Source organism: Diceros bicornis, chromosome 2, assembly GCF_020826845.1.
Source record: "Diceros bicornis minor isolate mBicDic1 chromosome 2, mDicBic1.mat.cur, whole genome shotgun sequence".
In the NCBI taxonomy this organism is placed as follows: domain Eukaryota; kingdom Metazoa; phylum Chordata; class Mammalia; order Perissodactyla; family Rhinocerotidae; genus Diceros; species Diceros bicornis.
The window spans coordinates 46,508,445-46,526,857 of record NC_080741.1 but is presented as its reverse complement, the minus strand read 5'-3'; the positions used below and the strand labels follow the sequence as shown (position 1 = coordinate 46,526,857).

At 38.4% G+C, this 18,413-nt stretch overlaps 1 protein-coding gene across 2 annotated transcripts in view; it reads right to left on the bottom strand.

Annotated features, from left to right (window-relative positions):
- Positions 1-18,413, bottom strand: part of KIF15 (kinesin family member 15) — a 67,831-nt gene that overhangs the window by 23,614 nt on the left and 25,804 nt on the right. For both annotated transcript variants that reach the window (XM_058556503.1, XM_058556505.1), the window contains exons 8-20: positions 17,458-17,667; positions 15,481-15,606; positions 15,192-15,314; positions 12,990-13,113; positions 11,829-11,905; positions 11,205-11,414; positions 10,146-10,323; positions 8,030-8,171; positions 7,143-7,284; positions 3,679-3,870; positions 2,474-2,581; positions 1,958-2,063; positions 874-1,039 (exon numbers count right to left, since the gene is read on the bottom strand). In XM_058556503.1, coding sequence (XP_058412486.1) covers positions 874-1,039; positions 1,958-2,063; positions 2,474-2,581; positions 3,679-3,870; positions 7,143-7,284; positions 8,030-8,171; positions 10,146-10,323; positions 11,205-11,414; positions 11,829-11,905; positions 12,990-13,113; positions 15,192-15,314; positions 15,481-15,606; positions 17,458-17,667 — 1,904 coding nt within the window. The remainder of the gene's footprint in view (positions 1-873; positions 1,040-1,957; positions 2,064-2,473; positions 2,582-3,678; positions 3,871-7,142; positions 7,285-8,029; positions 8,172-10,145; positions 10,324-11,204; positions 11,415-11,828; positions 11,906-12,989; positions 13,114-15,191; positions 15,315-15,480; positions 15,607-17,457; positions 17,668-18,413) is intronic.

Below are 18,413 nucleotides of genomic sequence, written 5' to 3'. Positions count from 1 at the left end.
TCAAGGTTGCCTACTAACAGTTTTTCTAGAGTGAGAAGTCACACTCATACCACACTTACAGTATCACATTCAAAATATCCATTATTAAATTATTGCCATGGATCCAGGGGATAGTATTAAAAACACAAAATGGTTTTAAGTTATGTTTTACAAAAGGCTGACATTAGCAAGGAAAAAAAACCAGTAAAAACAAACCAACAATTCACATCTTAGATTACTTTGCTTCAAGATTACCAGCACTTGACTAACCACTAGCCTCCAGAGAGTTACTGCGCACAGTGGTGCCAACTATTCATGTGGTCTACCTTGTACTGTCCCTTCTTCTAATAAGGGCACACTTTTCCCTCTGGGACAGTCACATTACCTGCGTTGGGCCAATACCACCTAAAACCCTGGTAAGTGTCTGGTCCTGAGCTAAGCAGATGACTCAAGCAAGACCAATTCAAATTTTTCCTGGGACTGATATACAGCTGTTGGGAAGAGGATTTCTTCACAGGGGTTATTAATGCTGGGAGCGAGAATATGGAGCTGTCTGAGGCAATCTGTTCCTTGTCACATAGAGGAAGGCCCTCGATAGGAGGAGAGAATAAGGGCAACACACAGAGGGAAGCAGAGCAGAGAGAAAGAGAGACAGAGAGAGAGAGAAAGAATGAGAGAGAGAGAGAAAGAATGTGTACTGACAATATTATTTGAGACTCGATCTAGTTTGTCCCTGAAACCAAATTCACCTCTGGGGCTTCCCAATATTGTGAGCCAATAAATTACCTTTCTGTTTGCTTAACTAGTTTGAGTTGGGGTTATAGCACTTGCACTTTAAGTAGTCGTGGGTTACAGGCCAATCAGGCAACTTAAACCATAACAGAACAACTCTACCTGACATTATCTAGTTGAAGCTGTACATGCATGTGTCTTTCTGAAAGGTTGTTGAGTTCTTTCTCCTGACTCTCTCTGAATGAACTATACTCCAATTTCACCGAAGATAGCTCCTTGTCTGCAGAATGAAGAACTACTCGCAGGTCATGCACCTCACTTTTCAAAACTAAAAAACAAACAAAACAAATCCTCAGCAGGTTTCTTTACATGTATTTTTTTATAAAGTAGGCAAATAAATTTGATAGGTACTCTTTATACAATCAGCAAAAACAAGTTGATGAGATCATTTTAAGTAAAGATGTTTAATGACTAAGTGAGAGGTACCTAGGAGCACTGAGATTTCTATTTTCTGCCATTTCCTTGCTCATGGTTTTTGGTATATTTCTACCAAAAAAGGAAGAGTTAACATCTGTCCCTGACTTGTAGATCACTTGATTTTTCTACATTTTTCCTGTAGAATGTGCATCAAAACTCTTAATATAAGGGAAAAAAATCAAGATATTTAACGTATTTTAAGTGACCTATTCTTACTTATTGAAAACCCCTTGGAAATGTACCGGAACTTTCCAAAATGGGTTACATACTTCTGGTCCTCTAAGGAAATTCCAACTGGAAGTAAAATTAGGTAACTTTTTAGATCAAAGAAAATAAAATGGCTGTCTTTTTTGTTTTAGCTTTATCACAAACTAGTGCAAACATTTTCATAAAAGAAGAAATAAACTGAAAAAACCTGGGAATCAAATGATACTCCCACATTTATGAATACATACATATATATAATATATGCTTTGTCACTATTAAAACATTATTCATCTTATGAATTCAAGACACTTCATTTTCAAAGCAGTATTAAAACTTTAAGCAAACAGTTGCATCATTTGTTTGTGAGAAGTCCTAGAAAAATTACGCTTTATGATATATTACTGTTACCACTGCCATGCAAACTCAAGTCTGGTCGTCTAATTAAAAACAAACAAACAAAAAACAACCAATCAAAAATGCAGGGACAAGATTTACTCATATGAGTAAAAAAATACTGAGTTACAGGATTCAGATCACAAAGCTCCCAGTTGCTCAAACTTACAGTCGTTCTTAGTTTGAGTGTCCTGAAGCTGCTTTTCAAGGACATTTAATTGTGAGAGATGCTCTTGCTGCTGTTTGGTCCAATCAGTTCTTTCTGATGAGAAAAGCTTTGAGAAAGAGATAAATTTACTGGAAAAGGAACACTGGCACACCAAGATACACTACAAATCATGACCTTGTTTCTGTTTTTAAAATCTAGTTTTATAAGGTCTCTGACCAAAGAAAACTGGCTGCTCCCATGAACTGCAGTGAGGAGGACCAACAAAGGAAAGGACCACTGCAAGCACCTGGACCATCCATCCCGCTTTCTTCCAAACAAACAGCAAGGGATCCATCTGCACTATTGACTAGGTGGGCCCGATTTCAGGCCAGGGCTGTGAGCAGTATATGAAGTAAAATGGAGAATAAAACTCAAGTAAGCCTTGACTAGGACTTTGTCAAGTCATTTTCTTCCTGTAATACTCTGACTTTGAGGATCTGTTTCATACGTTTTCTGAGGCTACACTCTTGGCCTCACCTCCTGCACTTGTGTAGAATGATGTTCCAGTTTGTCGACGTGCTGCTGGAGCTTTAGGTTTTTATGTTCTTCTTCATCCAACTTGACTTGAAGGGCATTCATTTGTTCCTACAACACAAAAACTTCAGATGTCAAAAATTCTTTTAATGGAAATCTCAAACATTCCACCATTTCTTCTGCATTAAAAAAACGAAAAACAAAACTCAAAACCTCATATGAACAAAGGTATCAAAGGCCAGTTTGGAGCCAGAAAACAATTTCCAAAGACTATACTAATGATTTCTCACGTTTCAGAATTACACTTATAGTCCATAAAAGTGGATCATTTGAAACACAAAAGAAAGAAGTGATTAAAATTAAAATCATGAATTAAATCATAGCGGCATCTTGAGACTTCTAAGAAGCTTTCTCAGGGCTGCATGGAGTGCCCTCATCAGAAAGCCTCCATGCCTCAGAAAGGGCAGAATTTTGAAATTTGGGCTGGTCTGGCTTACTCTTTTATTACACAGTAGAAAATTTTTTGGGTTTTTTTCTGAGGAAGATCAGTCCTGAGCTAACATCCATGCCAATCCACCTCTTTTTGCTGAGGAAGACTAGCCCTGGGCTAACATCCGTGCCCGTCTTCCTTCACTTTATATGGAACGCCGCCACAGCATGGCCTGACAAGCAGTGCATCGGTGCGTGCCTGGGATCCGAACCCAGGCTGCCAGCAGTGGAGTGCACTCACTTAATCGCTACGCCACGGGGCCGGCCCCCGAAAATCTTTTTTTTTAAAAATAAACAAGTCACCAGAATCCTGAGATAAACACATTTTACATGTTATTTCAAATACACCAAAAGCTGTCTAAAATTTGATCTGTAATAAGATTCTTTCAACTATGGTATTTTAATTTCCTTTAGCAGACACAGTACAGTGCCATATAAACCAGTTCTGAAACCTGAAGCTAGTGGCAAACTGGTCTTTTTACATAAGAGAGAACCAAAGCCTAGGGAGATTGGAGAGTGACTTGCTAAATATTGCAAAGCGCATTAAAAGAATAACAGTAGGCCGATTTCTAAGCCAGGGACCTTTACAAACCCATACTTAAAAAGATATGATTTTAATACTAAAGAGGTTTGAACACTGCAAATTATAGAGAGTTAAAATGATACAGAAAATTTGTTTAAAAGAATCTCTATTTACTTTTTCTAAAACTAAACATTACCTGCACCATTCTGAGCTCTTCAGAAATGGCCTCAAAAGCTTGTTCATTCATCTCAGGTGGAACTGGCTCATTTAAGATATCATCATCTAACTTGCTAGAATTCTGCATGTGCATAGAGCCAAAGCTCCCTGTTTCAGGGCTTAATTTTGGTCGAGGCCAAAGTTGATAAGCCTTGGTTGGTGTAGTTATAATCTGCAGCAAAAAAATGATTACAGAAAACAACATTAGCACACATGAAAAAAATAGTGTATTTAGTAATTGTTTGAACAGAGAGCATAAAATTGAAATTCTATTCATCAAAAGAAAAGAAAAAGTATCCTTGAGAAGCAGCATAGAATTGCCCAAGTGGAAACAAATTTATCAATTCAATGCAGTCTCTAATAAGATTTTTAAAAATGAAACTTGATAAGCCAATTCCAAACTTTATACAAAGAATAAACATGCAAGAAAAGACAATTAAAAAGAGAACGAATTGGGAAGACTTCCCTGGCCAGTATAAAAATACATTATAAGGGTCTGGACATTAAAATAGTCATTATTAGCATATGAATAGAATTATTACCATAGAACAGTCAAACAGAATACTGGAAAAAAATACAAAGTCCAGAAATAGAATGATTTATATGTGTAAAGTTCAGATTAGTGAGAAAAACATGGACTATTAAAAAAAAAAGTTGAATCCCTATGCCACACCATTCAAAAATAAAATAGCAGATGCATTAAACATCTCAATGTCAAAACAAAATTAGAAAAGTAGTAAAATAAAGTAGAATATACTGATGGTCTTGAGATTGTCTGGGCCTTTAAAAATGCATAAAAGTCACAAAGATAAAGGATTGATAAACCTAGCTATATCAAAATTTTAAAACTCCTGTATAACAAAAGTATCATATACAAAGATGAAAGACAAGCAACACGATGGCAGACTATATTGGCAGTACAGATAAAAAACAAAAGATTAACATTTTAAAATTCCTACAAATCAGAAGAAAAAGATGAACAACTAGTAGGAAAAAGGGCTCTTTTTTCATAGAAAAGGATATACAAATGGTCAATGAACATAGGAAAAGATATTCGACCTCACTAGAAATGAGGGAAATGAGAATTAAAACCTTAACGAGGGCCGGCCCCGTGGCTTAGCGGTTAAGCGCCCGTGCTCCGCTACTGGCGGCCCGGGGTTCCGACCCCGGGCGCACGCAGACGCACCGCTTCTCCAGCCATGCTGAGGCCACGTCCCACATACAGCAACTAGAAGGATGTGCAACTATGACATACAACTATCTACAGGGGCTTTGGGGAAAAAAAAGGAGGAGGATTGGCAACAGATGTTAGCTCAGAGCCAGTCTTCCTCAGCAAAAAGAGGAGGATTAGCACGGATGTTAGCTCAGGGCTGATCTTCCTCACACACACAAAAAAAAAACACCTTAACGAGATATCATTTTTCACTCATCAGACTGTCGAGCATTAAAGAGCCTGACAACACCACTCCCGGGGGCCGGTGCTCACCAATGAGCACTCCCAGACCTCCCAGGAAGGCGTGTGGTGCAGCCCTTGGAGGGCACTTCAGCAGGACTGACTCCACTGCTGACATCCTAAGACTACCACCTCTCCTTCACAGAATCCACCCCAGAGAATGCTTACACTGGAAACCACCAAAATAAGCCAGGGGTCATCCAAAACATGGAAGCCCAGGTTTAAAATGAGGTAGAGCTCTAGGGACTAGTTAATGTGGAAAGAACCAAGGCATATCCCTGAGTTAACAGAAGCCCACTGCAGAATAACATATGTAGGACGATTCCACTCATTTTTAAAAACAAAGCATAATAAAAAATCTATAACTCTACATATCTTCTCAGTCCATGTATATTTATTGCACAAAATTGCTAAGAAAAAAGATTCTCAAATTGATAACAAATTACCCCTGGGTTATGGGAGATGAAGGACTAGATTAGACCCAGATTGGCAAAGGTGCTCAAAAGGAGCTTTAACCTAAACTTGTATACATATGCATATTTCTTTTCAACAAGGAGAATGTATTCATAAAGTACTCATATAATTAAAAATGAACAACAACAACAACAGATCTGAATTGTTATGCTACTCTTGGCAAACGTTTTAATCCCCTTAGTCCTGTTTGCTCAGCTATAAAACAAAAGAAGCAGGACTAGAAGGCCATAGGGCTTCAAGCTCGATAATTCTACTGGGTTAAGGGGCTACAGACACAAATTGTAAAACATTTGGCAATATTCTCCAAGTACTTTAAAATAATTTCCTACAGAGATATTAAAGGCTACCTTTTTTTAAAAAGCAAAGAAAAAAAATTCTACCTTTATAAGGAAAAATAGCATTTTCCAGGTTCAATAAATCATGAAATATCCATACAATATATTCTTGTGCAGATGCCAAAACAAACCAAAAACAAAAAGAGAGAAAGTTCTTTTTTTCCCTTCAGACATGGGACAAACTCTAAAATATCATCATTAAAAAAAAAAAAAAAACAACAATCAAGGTGTAGAATGATGTGTATTGTATGCTACTGCGTGTATAACACAAGAAAATAAGAAAAAGAAAGAAAACAAAAAACAGAAAGACTTGGTGACATTGCCTCCAAAGAGGGTCGTGGTTGGTTGTAAAGACAGCAGACAGAAAGTGACTTGACACTATACTCCTTGTACCTTTAAAAATTTCAGTCATGTGAATTATCTACTCAAACAAATGAATAAAATTACTTTTAAAAGCGGTTTACTATTAAGTGACACAAAAAACATTACTGTTAAAGGTAACCATTAGAGAGAAACATCTATTTAAAGACATATAAGGAAAGTTTTTTTTAGCCTTCAGAGAATTTGGTACAAAGAGCTACAATCACCAGCATCAGCATCAGCATCATCACTTCCTGGCCTTCTGCTCTCCTTGTGTACTCTCCGTCTCTCTCCTCATCCTCAGATGCTCAGTTTTTTCTTTCATGAGGGCCATGGTTATTTATGCCTCCCGTTATCCCCAGTGGTACCTGTGATCCTTTAGTGGTCTCTGTCTTTAGGATTTCTATTCTTCCACTGCAAGCTTTGAGCACATGATACAGCATAGCAACAGCTGCCATTTACTGAGATCTACCAGGTGCCAGGCACTTTATTATCTCATTTAATGCTCTAAAAACCTGCAATTAAATTACCCTCATCTCCAACTGAGACACAATAATGAGGCTCAGAAGTTAGGAAACCCTGCCCACGGTTAGTTACAGATTAGAGTTTGACCCCAGGTCTGATTCCAAATGCTGTATTCTTTCCTACACCACCCTGCCACTAGGGGTATATATCAGAACACTAACACTGTGTCACCCTGGGGTTAACCATCTGCAAGGGATTCTATCTGTATCGGGGGGATAATCTGCACAGACTTTCTCCATTATTAAGAAAATGAGATAGCACTGATTTAAAGTTGAAGCATTGCTTCAGATTACCTACCTTTAGTGTTTCAGCATGAATTTTATTCAGCTGAGAAACTTCTTGCCGCTTGCAGGCTTTTGTTGCTTCCAAAAGGTTTTCAAGATTAAGGTTTGCTTTTTGCAAAGACTGAAGCTCTGATTCTAATTCTAGCTGCCTTTTCCTAATAGATATTATAAAATCGAGTATTTCAGGTAAAGAATAATGTCACACATTTGTAGAGTACTTTACAGTTTATACTCTCACATAACTTTATAGTTATCTCTTTATATCACAGATATTCTCCGATTATTACCCCCATTTTCCAGTTGCATAAAATATAGCTCAGAGATTGATGACTGTTTAAGGTGTTCAACTAGCAAACAGTAGAGCTCCAATTCAAAGCCCAAACAGACCAGGATGATTCCATACGTGATATGTTATTTTTAAAACAAACGCTTCTTTATACTTTAGAACAGGATTAATCTTAATTATGAATGTGGTTTATCTTTGTTTTCTTTTACACAAAGAGCATCAAGTAAGAATATTAATAAATCTGTAATTTCTAAAAATCCTGTTTTAATTCACAACAATAGTGATTTAAATTTGGTGGCCAGATAAAGAATTTACTACATAAGTTCAATAAACACTCATCTCAACAGGTATATCCCTTAAAACATTCATATCATCTAGTTCATTAAATATATTATTAAAGAGCTGGAAGTTTATGTCAATTATACCTCAACTTAAAAGAAAAAAAAGAGCTAGAAGCAAGCCCTTTTCCTTTATGTCAAAACAAGTTGGTTGCTATATGAGAATTTAATATTTAAAGTAAAATGCTCAATTAAATGGTCAATGTTAAACACTAAAATAAATCAACACTAAAAGATATGAAAATAAGTGAGAACAAATGTGCGTTTACACTTTACCTAGTTAGTTCTTTGAATTCTTCATATTCTTGCTTGGAATTATTCAGCTCTGTCTGAATTTGCAGGAGCTGTGCTTTTAACTTCTCAGTGTTTGCTAATGAGCATGGCTCTTTCAGAGCTTTAGGAGAGAATCCTTGCTGACCTGATAATAAAGAAACAACTTGGTCTTTGAAAGACAAAAATAACAGAATACATTTTCTAAGTTCTCTGCCAGGTATCAAGTTGGAAGCACAAGGAGGAAAAATGAGAAATGGGTTGGAAAGTAGGCCCTAAAATACAAGAGCCTTTAACTCAACAGGAGACACAACACAGTATGTCAAAGAGTATTAGCAGTTGCTTTCTTTCTTTTTTTTTTTTGCTTGAGGAAGAGTATCCTTGAGCTAACATCTGTTGGCAATTTTCCTCTTTTTTTTTGCTTGAGGAAGATTAGCCTTGGGCTAACAGCTGTGCCAATCTTCCTCCACTTTATATGTGGGTCGCCGCCACAGCATGGCTGATGAATGGTGTAGGTCTGCATCTGGGATCCAGGCTGCTGAAGCAGAGTGTGCCAAACTTAACCACTAGGCCATGGCGCGGCCCCAGAAGTTGCTTTTGAGAAGCTGAGAAGCCACAGAAGAAGGGGCATATTTAAGGCACCACCTTTTCCATTAGGAGAAAGAGAAAATAATGACTAAAGTACAACACTCACACTGCTGGATGGAGAAACACCATTAGTTGAATCCTGCAGGAATTAGTGATAGTAGCTAATGTTTTAACAGTCAGTGAATTTTAGAAAAGGAAACAAGATGAAAGAACTTGGTGTCATCTACCAGGTAGAAAATACTAACTTTCAGTGATTGGAGAATATGTTGAAAAGAGTTCCACTGAGTTTCAGTGTGGGAAAATATGTAAAAGTTGTTTAGAGAATGATATATGTTTAGAAGATGGTGGGGTCCAGAAATTACCATTAGTATCTTTCAAAGGTAGTAAGTCAAGGTACTGGCCAACAAAATACGGGAACATTGTAGGGAAAAATAGTCGAACTGATACAGAAAACCTGATCTTAAATTTGTATCTAAAATCTTGGTCTCTCCACAACCCAAATACTGTGAATTTTATTCTCTTATTAAGTCATAACAGAATGGAAGACTTAGAAAAGGAAAATTTAAAAAGGACACAACAGGTTTCTTTACGAGTACAGAATAAGAACATAAGAGTTTTCTCAATTTAAACCTGAAAAGAAACTAAGGCTGCGACAGACTATAATAAAAGACCATGAAAATATTCACTCTATACCAATAGCTGCCAAGCCTGTAAGTTAAATTCAGTACTAACTAAACCATTTTTCACAGAATAAAAGTAAACGAAAATATCATATAACTAACAGAGTGTATACTAGCAAGCATGCCGCAACCACATCAGGACCAAAACACTGTGCTGGCACCCCAAGTCAGAGCGCTCTGCCATCTCACATTGGACAGACCTTAGAGCAGGTGGATAAACATCTCAACTCTACATTCATTCATGGTGTGATGAGTTAACCACTTTTCATTTCAAATACTTAAAATAAGAAAATTCCGTTTAATAAAAATTAAGAGTGGGGCTGGCCCAGTGGAGTAGCAGTTAAGTTTGTGCGCTCCGCTTCAGCGGCCCGGGGTGTGTGGGTTTGGATCCCGGGCACGGACCCACACACTGCTTATCAAACCACACTGTGGCAGGCGTCCCACGTGTAAAGTAGAGGAAGATGGGCATGGATGTTAGCCCAGGGCCAATCTTCCTCAGCAAAAGAGAGGATTGGCAACAGATGTTAGCAACAGGGCTAATCTTTCTAAACAGAAAAACAAAAACAAAAAAATTAAGAGTAATATCTGAATCAATCTTTTATCAACAAAACAGAAAAATATAATCCATATTTCCTTGATATGTCTATTAGCTTACATAATTTACTACTCTGTGATTTTTGAGAAGAAAGTGTAGAAAATGACTTTGATAACATAAAAGCATTAAGTATGAATATAAGAAATTAGCACACCAAGTCTAGAGGCTAAAATGAAGGCCCCACCTGCAGGGCAATATAAACGCCCTTTAAAACAGCCCTCTGCCCCTATAAGACATGTATACAACAATCATTTCTTACTTTTGTCATTTTTCTCCGTGCCAGATACTTCAAAGAAAGCTTTTTCTAGTATTGCAATGGTCTGGGCATCCATTTCTTGGGCTCTTTTCACAGGCTCTAATAATCTCAGTCTTCTATTCTCCTCCCTGAGGGAATGATTTTCCATAGCATACTTTGCGACTCTGGGGTGGTGCTCTATCTGTGACATAAAAGAATCACAGACTTACACATTTACACACATTTCCTTAATGAACAAGTCTTTCTGAACAGCCATTAGAAAACACGAAGAATGCCGCATGCACTGCTGGTGGCAGCCTGCTGCAACCACTGTGGAAGGCAACTTGGCATTTGCGATCAGACTGGATATGTGCATATCCTACAACTCCGTTATTCTACATCTGGGTCTGTACCCTTAAAACTTTCACCCAGGCACGTGAGGAGATAAGCAAAAGGGTGTACACTGTGGCAGACTTTTCATGCAAAGAAGACTGCTTAAATTAACACATTGAAAAGAATGAGGAAACTCTCTTTTGACCAGAATTGAATGCCCTCCAAGAGACATTAAGTGAAAAGGGCAAGGTGCAGAAAAGTGTGTATGGTGAGCTGCCTTTTGTGTGCAAAAGGAATAAAAGTAAAAATATCTATCCATATTAGTTTGAATATGCATAAAAACCTCTAGAACAATATATAAAACTGATAAGAGGTGATCTTTGTTTCTTCATGATGTGCCTGGATTAATTATCCACCCTCCCCAGGGAAAAGGAAAAATAACAACAAAACTTTAAAGGGCTCAACTGTAAAGAGACCACTGATTCAGAGAACCACAACTGCCCAGTGGGATGAATGGTGCTTAGCCTGCTGGGGCTGAGTGCTCTAGAAACATTACCACAACTTCCTCCCTTTTCCCTTCAGGTTTTACTATTTTGGAAAATGGGGGAAAAGAAATTATGCAATCATACTGTCAGTTGAATTCATTTAAAACACGTCCCACTGTATTAAATTACAAGAATTTGGTGACAAATTTATCTTTGCCTTGAACTTCTTTTATTTTTAGAAATACTGCAAATGTCACACACTCACTTGTTCTCGCAGATTTTGAATCTCATCCCTTAATTCGGACAGCAAACGATCCTGCTCCTCGGGTAGAAAACTTCCCCGAGATTCCTTGTGGAGCTTCTCCAGGCGCATTATTTGATCCTCTCGGAATTTCACGATCATTTTATTAGACTGAATAAATTTTTCTTTTTTGAGGGTGAGGTCTTCTAATTGGGTAATTTTTTCTACCAGAGACTTAAGAAATTCATAACTTGTTAAACATGAAAAATAATTCAGCTTTTAAATTTTCACAAACCAATCAACAAACACTAACTTCACATTTATTTACTTATTTTTTTTTTTACTGTGGTAACATTGGTTTATAACATTATATAAATTTTAGGTGTACATCATTATATTTCAATTTCTATGTAGATTACATCATGTTTACCACCCAAAGACTAATTACAATCCATCACCACACAAATGTGCCTAATCACCCCTTTCACCCTCCTCTTTAACTTCACATTTAATCTCAAAGGCAAAATTAGATTTTTCATAGCCTTCCTTAGTTTTATTTATTTGTGACATTTATTTTACTCAGAAAGGCACCATATAGCAAAAGCCTAAAGCATCTTGAATCCCCTTTATACTAATTCAGTTTCTTACCTTCTTTTCCTGTTCAGATTTCTTAAAGAATAACATTGCCTCTTGGAAATACTTCATGTAATTAGTCTTGTCTCCATCTGTAATTGATCCAGTAAGAAAGAAAGGGAAAGGGAAAAAAATAATGTTTATCTCTTAAATTTTAAAACCCAGAGATGAGCTAAAACAGCCTTTGATTGACTGCTCTCAATTAATCTAAAAGAATCAGACTGAGGGCCGGCCCAGTGGCATAGTGGTTAAGTTCGCTCACTCCACCTCAGCGGCCCGGAGTTCGCAGGTTCAGATCCCGGGCATGGACCTATGCACTGCTCATCAAGCCATGCTGTGGCAGCATCCCACATAAAAAAATAGAGGAAGATGGGTACAGATGTTAGCTCAGGGCTGATCTTCCTCCACAAAAAGAGGAAGATTGGCAACAGATGTTAGTTCAGAGCCAATCTTCCTCACCAAAAAAAAAAAAACAAAAAAAAAAACCAGGCTGAATTCTGGGGCTGGCCCAGTGGCGTAGTGGTTAAGTTCTTGTGCTCCGCTTTGGCGGCCCAGAGTTTGCAGGTTTGGATCCCAGGTGTGGACATACACACCACTCATTAAGCCATGCTGTGGTGGCATCCCATACATAAAATGGAGGAAGACTGGCACAGATGTTAGCTCAGCAACAATCTTCCTCAAGCAAAAAAAAAGGAAGATTGGCAACAGATGTTAGCTCAGGGCCAATCTTCCTCACACACACAAAAAAGAATCAGACTGTTATTACCAGATGATGTATTTCGAATTAACCCAGTCTACATGTTAGCTATTTTTTAAAGAAAAATAAGTGTCTCTTATCTTATTTAGTAAACATATACAGATTACAAATGACATGACAAAATCTTGGACGTGGATGTAAATTAAATTTATTAGTATCTCTTTTTAGCAGTTTTATTAGGGACGAGTTATTCAAAATTATTTCTACTCTCCTTTCCCACTATATCGTACAGAATTCAGTATCTGTGGTATCTGTATCTGGTTACAGACTAAGCACCATGTTCCCATGTAGGTGAAATAAACAGAAACTTGTGGAAAAATTTGGGTAGCCTTATTGTGTAGTAACTGTCGTCAGAAGGTTGTCATACTAATATTTGCACGTGGTCTTCTTCAGGATAAAGGACACTGTGCTCATCTTACCTCTAGTCAGAAAGCTCTCTGGTAGCATCTGCCCTGAAGTAAACTGGGCCAACTGTTCTTTGAGCCTCTTCACTTCAGCTTGGAGTTGGTTCACATTTCCTTGGGTGTCTTCATTTACCACTGCCTAGTCAAGAATTTTTTAAAAAGCATTAAAAGAGCACTTTTTGAGTTGTAGAGTCTTGTGTTTATATTTGTTTGTATGATTTGGAGTGATGAACACCAAACAAAACTGCACTCCCATCGCACAAACAGTCAAAAGGCCACCAGAACCACAGGGTGCTGGAGAGGGGAGGAAGCTTCCTTTCCCTGTGCCTTCATACCTAGAGCCAGAGATCGTTCCCTGCTCACAACTCCTCCTTTACGCTCCCACTTAGGTCTCTGCTCTGTTGACTAGTCCTGGACCCTGTTGGCCTGGGTCATGCCTGGGATCTAGGTATGTTCATCTAACATTGCCTTCTTCTTAAGACAGAGAGCTCCACACCCATGGAGGAGAGCAAACACCTCAATGGGTGTCATCTCCCATCTGTCTTGGCTCTCTATAAAGGCTGTGATGAACTGCAGGACTGGCTGGAGCTCCATCAGCTTGGCAGAAACCACCCTCTCCAGAGGAATCCAACCCTTTATGTCCTAGCAGCCCTTCTGGAAGGAGGGGTTGGTTTGACAGCTCCATTTCTGTTTTATTACCACACTAAATGCTATTTTAAAGAAATGTCTCTTTAAGAAATTCTCTTAAAGAAATGTCTTGAGACTACTTCTAAGAAGTTCAAAAAGGCCCACAAAACCTACAGGGTGATAACAAGAGCCAATGGCAGAGTGCCAACCAGATCAAAGGGACCCAGCTGTGAATACCCAATACTTCAGTGAGGGAAAAAACCCTGACAGCCCCAAGGTCCCCGTGTTCCTGTCTTAAACCAGGTCTGCCTATTAGGAAAGAGCTAAATAGTTCATCCTTAAACAAGTCCCAGATATCCCAGCCACTTTCCATTGACAGGCTGCAGCAGGGGACTTACCATTGATAGTGACTAGTATAAGGCTCCTGGCTTTGTTGTTCATGTGTTAAGAAGCCATTTCTAGTTGCTCCTCATTCTTATGGCCAGCCTCATTATAAGGCATTCCTTGTACATTCTGACATCATTGTCACATCAGTGACATCACAATTCTAATTATCTCTGCAGTTCTATACTCTCTAAAAACTTCTAGTAAGTCCCAAGAGATAGGGTGAGGAGGCTCTAATTTTTCCTCCTTGTATTACAAATACCCTACCAGGAGTCATAATCCAATAAAACGAATGAATGAGTAGACCTATACTCTTCTGACTTACTCAGGGGAAGAGGCAACATGGACCTCTTCATTCTTACCATAATAAGATGATCAGGGAGTCTACTTTTGGGGTAAGAATGACCAATTTCTCCTTTGAAAGAGAGGAAATTAATCTGCCAACTTATGGCACTATGATTCTTTTGTCTAGAACCAAAGGGGCCTCCAACCTCTCTAAAACAAGTGGGGACTCCTTGGTATTTTGACAGTCTGCACCAGGGGTTGGCAAAGTGCTGCTTGCCTGTGGGCCAAATACAGTCTGCCCCCTGTTTTTGTGAAGTTTTACTGGAACACAGCCATAGCCATATGTTTACACCTTGTCTATGACTGCTTTCTCACTACAAAGGCAGAGCTGAGTAGTTGGGACAGAGACCATATGATCCAAGAAGCCTAAAATATTTACCATTTGGCCCTTTACAGGAAAAGTTTTATGACCACTGGTATACACGAATATCAAGGAAGCTTCTTGCATATAAAGAAAAATAGGGAATCCTTGGAGTTACTGACATCTTGAAAGACAAAGTTTGTCAATATCATCAAATTACTTTCATAGTGAATCCCTACCACCACCACCACACACACACACAGCTGTGCTAACAAGATTTAGGTAAATAAATTTAGTTTCCAACCCAATTACAAAGGCAAAACTTTGCCTTCCCTTAAGAAAAAACTAGCCAAACAATAACAAACATAAGACCCAATCTAGGTCTCAAATTACATGAGTGATACAGAAGGCTAGAAAAGACAAAACAGAAATCTTGCTTCAAGTTAAGCTTGCACAGAGAAATAAATAAAAGCTAACGTTAATATTAGGGCAATCACAAAAGTAAGATACTAGAAGCTTAAGTATTTTTCTAATTTACTTAATTGTACTCAGTATTTTACCTTATTTTTAATCAGCTTGGCTCTTTGAGCAAAATTAAGTGTTGATAGGGTTTCCCCAAAACACCTGGATCCAGGGTGAACATTTGCAATTATGGCTGTTTTAGCATTACCTCCAAGGGAGTCCTGTTTAACGATATGAATGGTACACATTTTCAGGGGAGAACCCACAAGACCTTTTTTAAGCAAAGAAAACATATACTCTCACCACGAAGACTGAGAGATTATCTGACTATCAACCACAGCAAGCACAATCAAGAAAAGGGCCCAGGAACCCAATGATCTACTTTACCCGCAGTAAGAAGGTAAGTTTGGAGTCTCTGTAGCAAACATGTCTCTGTTTTCCATTACCCACATCGACAAGTGCGGTAATCACTTGGCCCAGGCAGCTCAAGGATCGGTTTATGTTACCTGCTTCCTAAAGTGAAAGGGGAAAGAGAATAAAAATTTAGGTGCACTGGTTTCTTTTTAGTTATTTTGAATTAAAATATACCCAGAAGGGTGACAATTTTGAATGCAAAGGCAAGTTAGGGATAATATTAGTTAAGGATAACTAACTTTTCAGCAAAAAAGATGTCCTCACCTATCCCCTAACTTTTTCCTATTTGACGCACAATGCACTTTTAATATTCAACGACAAACACAAAAATCACATGAAGGAGAAAAAAAATCAATGTCACATCATGACTGTAATAGTTTAAAACTGACCTGTAGGTAGGGATAAAAACTAGAAAATAACAGAGAAAAAAAACGTTGGAGTAGTGCATTAATAGGCATATTTTTCAATCCTTTTATGTTAAAATGTTTATTACATTATGATAACTAATAACCCACCCCCACATCCCACAAAGCCACTGATGAACTTATTACAAAAGAATATTCAGTCTAATTCTGCAAAGTATAATAAAAACCCTTTAAAACAGTGAGAAAACCCTTTAAAACAGGGAGAAAAGAAAAATGTTTGGGTTAACTATGTTACACTGGATTTTTACTGTAAGGAGCATATTTCAATAACTGGGTCTGCAGTGGTGAAAGTACAGAAAAAGACAGAAAGAGTAGAAATTATAAAGCAAGATGTGCTGATTTCAGAGTTGCCACTATCTGTTACCACTAAGTGAACCAGAAAGGTGGTTTAGTGCCACAGTCGAGGGCACTGTCTGTGGAGCTGGACTACTTCGGTTTGAATCTCAGCTCTACTCTTAGCTGTGTGCCCCTGGACAATTTACTTCAGTTTCTTTAACTGAAATAGAATGGATAATAGCACCTACTTCCAGAGTTGTTGGGAAGGTTAAATGAGTAATATACATAAAGCATTTAAAATAAGCCTGGCATATGTCCTATTATAAACATATGCTATTTTTCTTATGCTTTATGTCTCAATAGAAACATGAGACCATGATTACCCGAAACTGCCTGAGAGCTCAGGAGGCTCAAATCCTCACTTTTAATGCAAAAAGTAGACTCTCCTTCACCATTTCTGACTCCGCTTCCCTAGTCCTCATATATCCTAAACTATAGAATCCACACATATTTTATTGACAATACGTATTACAATACATATATACACTTTGGCAATACACGTTACAGAGAACCTCCCACTAGGTCCTTAACCCTCTCCCCGAAATATTAAACAGCGTCACTGCTCTCCTTTCTCTTTAGGCTCTCCCCTCTTGAATCTGGTAGTGTGAGCCAGATGGCTAAGTTTTTATAAAACAGGCTTTCTACATGAAATCACTCAAAACCTTTAAGTGTTTCCCAGTGTTTGGAGAGTTAAGAGCAAACTTGGCCTGACACTCCCGGTCCTCAGTGATCTGGGCCTACTTGCATCTCTAACTCAACCCATGCATTGATCCATGCTGAAATGCCAAATGCCAGGCTCACTCTGCCTCCACAATAACCCTTGAGATGTCCCCCTGCCAGGCATGTATTCTCTGTTCCTCTCTCCCTATCCAAATTCTGCCCCCTTTGAAAACACAACTCAACTTCTTTTCTATGCTTTCCACAAGCAGTCCATGTCACACCCTTCCTCTAACCCCTGCTGCCACTTGTACCATCATCCCTTCTGGCATGAATTCAAACATTCTTGCTACTGATAGACTTGTCCTATCCCATGTATGTTTACTGTCCCTACCCCACAACAAAAATTTCTATACCTTACAAATAGAGCAATTTCTTATTCCTTTGAAGCCCTCACAACATTTAGTTTGGTATTGACTTCTAGTAATAATCACACACAAGCTGAAATCGAAGACCATAATTCCATTCTTACCTTTAACCTCATCCCTTCTGCATGGGTATCTTTTTGCCTTTCAGATCCTGCTAAATCCACCAGATTGAGTAGGGAGGTCCGAATATTCACAGTCTCATTGCTTTTCTCCATTGACTCTACCGTAATTGTAAAGACTGCATGCGACCTAGACGATTCTCTATTCATTGATGTCGATGCCACACGTCTGTTTCTCCATCCTCCAGACAACACCTAGGCAAAAGAAAAATATATTATCACAACTTCCAGGTGGTCACAACAGCCACTAACATCAGTAGGAAATTTGTAGAGGGCAGTGAGAGAATAGTGGTCTATCGAGGAACATACTCAAGTTATTTTCCTTTTCCTTTCCTTTTCTGTCCTCTCTCCCTGTTATGGACCGAGAACAAGCAGGAAATCAGAAGGCATACGATCTAGAACTGGTTTTGCCATTCTCTATTCATGTCAACTTAAGGCAAATCACAAAATCTCTCTGAACCCCTTTCTTTACCTAGACAATGAGAAAGTTAGACAAGATAAATCTCAAAATTACCTTCAAGCCCAAAGTTCTGTCAGCTCTTTTGGTCTACAAAGTATTTGTTTTCCCTCTCTATTCCCTATGGCAAGCAGGATATGAAGGTTCAGACTACAGGCGCTGGAATCAGATGAACATGAGTTCAACTCCTGGCTCCAATATTTACTAGCTGTGTGGTCTGGGGCCAGTTGAACCTTTTCAAGGCTCAAGCCCATATTTGCAAAATGGGAATATGGGTAACTACTCCATAGGGCATCTCAAACTGTAATATGCCTACTAATCAGCTAGGGATCTTGTTAAAATTCAGATTCTGATTCAGTAGTTGTGAGGTGGGCCTGAGATTCTGCATTTGTAACAAGCTCCCAGGTGATATGGATAGTCCAAGAACTACATTTTTGAGTAGCAAGGTCATAATAGTACAGAATAAAATGGGCAAATTAGTATC